At 37.6% G+C, this 3,773-nt stretch overlaps 1 protein-coding gene across 1 annotated transcript in view; it reads right to left on the minus strand.

Annotated features, from left to right (window-relative positions):
* Positions 1-419: 419 nt before the first annotated feature.
* Positions 420-3,773, minus strand: part of KLHL2 (kelch like family member 2) — a 50,570-nt gene continuing 47,216 nt past the window's right edge. Inside the window, exons 12-14 of the mRNA XM_005415563.1 lie at positions 2,437-2,577; positions 2,138-2,281; positions 420-1,535 (exon numbers count right to left, since the gene is read on the minus strand). Coding sequence (XP_005415620.1) covers positions 1,507-1,535; positions 2,138-2,281; positions 2,437-2,577 — 314 coding nt within the window. The 3' untranslated portion in view covers positions 420-1,506. The remainder of the gene's footprint in view (positions 1,536-2,137; positions 2,282-2,436; positions 2,578-3,773) is intronic.

Below are 3,773 nucleotides of genomic sequence, written 5' to 3' on the forward strand. Positions count from 1 at the left end.
CGGCCCCAGCCGGGTTCCCGGGTTGTGTCACGCGGGTGAAAGTGTACAATGCCGATACAACATTCCACGGATGTGTCACGCGGGTGAAAGTGTACAATGCCGATACACGGTGCCCGTTCACAGCCCCCGCCTCGCCCCAGCGCGCGTCACACCGCACACGGACTTCGGGCACTACGTGACTCCCCGGCCTGCCACCTGCAGTGTCACAGCTCGGACGCTTTCATGGAAGCCAGTGGTGGCCATTCGTGCACTCATGGACAACCACAGCGTCCAGAAACTGACCTGCGGCAAAACAGCAATGTTCACATGCATGGCTCTAAACCTTAATAACTCCCAATTCATTGGCATTCAGACCTTTAGAGCCCCAGCTTCTCCCCGCTCCCTTCCCCCCGTGAGAAACACAAGTTTTAAGCGACCTGTTGGCATTAGGAAACAATGTACAAACTTTTATTTGAAGAAAATGTCTCAAATATGACAGTAGCTTTGGTCATGTTAAAAGGAGGCCATCCAAGAACAAATAAAAATGTGCTGCTGTATAAGCATGGCCATATACAGTGTATTCAGATATTGGCTAATAGAAGCTGAGATTACACGCACAAATAGGCCTTTGTACCATGCAAGTTCAACGCAATTGCATACATTCACTATAAATTTTCAGTTATTTTCATGCCAAATCACCTTTTGGATAAAAGGTAAAAAAGAAGTAACATCTAAACGTGACCAAAATTGAACAGGAAAAGAAAAACCTTGTAAGTACAGACAACATTTTTATTAAAAAGATACTGAAATTACACCTGCTCAAGAAGTGTCAAACCGTCTCTGATCTCCTTCAGCGGGAATTAGTGTTAAGCATTGTTACATATCAAAAAATACATCTCTGTTTTACAACATAGTACTGACATATTCAAAGTACTGTGCCAAATTATAAATAGTAAAATCAGGTTTTGAAGAGTTTCAATAGAGAGCAACTTATGCTCACACAAACATATGCACATAGTATAGTTACGTAACAAAAGTTTTATAAAAGGAAACAAATGTACCCCATGCCAGTTTGAATTACTGAGGTGGGATTCAGTACCTACAATGAAGACTGACAGTTCATTTCCTTAAATATATTTATTAGTCTCTGGAAAAAATAAGACAAAAATTTACTTTCACCAGAATAAACACCATTCTTCACTCACAATCCATTTCTCAGTCATGACTGACAGAAGCCGGTCCTTATGAAAGTGTTGGGTTTTTTCTGAAGACCTTGCAATAAAAAAATTGGTCTACCAGACTTCGAAAGTTCAATCAGCTTCTGCTCAACTGCAGAATAATCCTACAAATTGCTTCTACCTAGAGTAATCTTCATCATCTGTCATCTGTAATTGTAGACAGTCACATCTTCCACTGTGACTCAAGGTGCAGCTACAAGTAGAGAAGTGCTTAGATACTCAGTCACTTCAAATACACTTGTTGAAGACTGCTTCTAGTGCATAATCAAGTTGAAAATCCTTTTACTGATCATAATGGTTTGTCAATAACTGTAACACCTAGAGGGAGGGAGAGAAAAAGGGATAAATCTTTAGGCAGTATTGTTTTTAAAATCAAGAAAAAAATTAATATGATACATTGCAAATAGCATTTAACTGCACCAGCGACAATGCACATATTTTTCCCTAATTTCTCTTTGACACAAAGGTGTCTGAATCAGTGCCAAGTTATGAAAGTTTCTGTGACTAATCAAATTTAATTTTGCTATCAGTGAGATACATCGTTAACATTCACATTTGAAAAACTGCAGTTATTGAAGGAAAAGATTCCTGAAACAGCTCATTTTCTAAATATCAAATCCCAAAGAACTGTGGAATTGGACCCCTTAGATTGAGACACATATTTCTTGTTAAAAAAACTGGTCATACCAGAATCATCTTTCTGACTCACCATGTATGAGCTAAATCCTTCTGGATTACACTTTAATCCCTTTTTTTTTCCTTGTGGTGAGTAATTATTTGAAGTCATCATTCAAAATGTACCATCAGATTCTTCCTACCCATTTTATTATCTTAGATTTTACCTTAGACAAGACTCTGTTTGGATGCTTTGTCAAATGTTATACTTTAAAAAGTGTATTAACAATATCTATATGCCTTACCTGCATAGCTCCTTCCTGTACTCATACAAGATGACACAACTGTCCATTTATCAGTTGTTGGATTATAATACTCCACTGTTGATAAATTACAGGAACCGTCATCTCCTCCAACTACATACAAGAGACCATTTACAGCACAAACACCTGGGCAGGAAAAAAAGGGCAGGAAACCAGAATGAAAATTAGTAATTGACTTCCACACCCCCCCAAAAGCATGGTTTTTTATGAAAGAAGCAGAAATCCAGGTATATGCCATTCACAATTGACATTGGCACAATTTTAGTCATTGTTGCACATACCTGCATTCCTTCTGCACATGTTCATGTCTGCAACCTGCTTCCAGGTACTGGCAATGGGGTCAAACACTTCCACACTTTTTCTTACCAAAGGACCATCATGACCACCTACTGCATACAATAAATTGTTTAACACACCAACACCTGCAAACATATCAAAATACGCAGAATTAACCAGAGAATTATTTGAACGATACAAAGGAGAAACAACAAATATGTCAGCTTACATAAATCCTTTGTTAAGTCAATGTTGGAAACTATTTCAGAAAACATTTGGGTCAGGATGCATTAAAGCAGAGAGACAGTAACTACAGCAAGACACTGATAAAATGCCTTGCGTGCCCATCTACCATATCGCAGCATACAAAGACCAGAGCTGTTCTGCAACAGAAGATTTAGAAAATTTTGGACAGAAAATGACGTGCAGGAAAATGAGGCTTGTTGAAATTTAGGACTAATTAGAAGTGACAGTAAATGAGACAATGTGCTCAGCCAGCATAACAGAAATCTGACAGGATGATAAAGTGTAAGTGAACTTTTAGAAAGTAAAAGCTGCGCAGTACAGAGGATAAAAGCTGAATGGATAGACATTATACAATAGGGATGTTTCCACTGAAGTGTTGGAATACCTTGTAAACAGATGGAACAGAATTAAATAGTTAGCAGTGAGTACCTTCTCTGGGATTTGAAGAACACCAAGCTTCTTTCAACCAAGCTTCAGTTATCAAAATATCCAAAAGGATATTAAAGGATGTCCTTTAATCCTAAGGTCTCCTTTACTTCACAACAAAAGTTTATCAATCTGTGAGCTTGGAATGAAGGCGTGAGTAAAGCTAGATCTATCTACTTGCTATTTGGGCTACACATTTTGAAAAGATGGAAATGGGGGAAGCAGAAAGAAGGGCCTGTTTATTTATTACTCCCTTTATAATGCATTATTAGAACCAAAACATAATAAATTTCAGAACCGTAGGGGTTTTTTTGCATTAAAATTTCTGAGTGATGGACCATAAAGACAACTAAAAAAGCACTTCTATGAAAGTATACTGGGAAATCTAATAAATGCCACATTTAAGACTATGAAACTCAAAGCAGAGATACAGATTTGCAAATATAGCTCGTAAAGTATTCCATGGAACCACTTAGAATCTTTTTGAGGGGAAACAACAAATATGAATGCAAAAAATGAGGTAAGTCCCTCAAAGAAAAAAAATATAGGAAGTAGAAAAAACAAAGGAGAAAAAAAGAAGAGAACCCCAAGACCTTAATAATGAGCTGAAATATCTTCAAAAACATATCACTAATTTTGTATTTAAGAGCCATTTCTATGTGTGAAGAGA

Source organism: Geospiza fortis, unplaced genomic scaffold, assembly GCF_000277835.1.
Source record: "Geospiza fortis unplaced genomic scaffold, GeoFor_1.0 scaffold40, whole genome shotgun sequence".
In the NCBI taxonomy this organism is placed as follows: Eukaryota; Metazoa; Chordata; class Aves; order Passeriformes; family Thraupidae; genus Geospiza; species Geospiza fortis.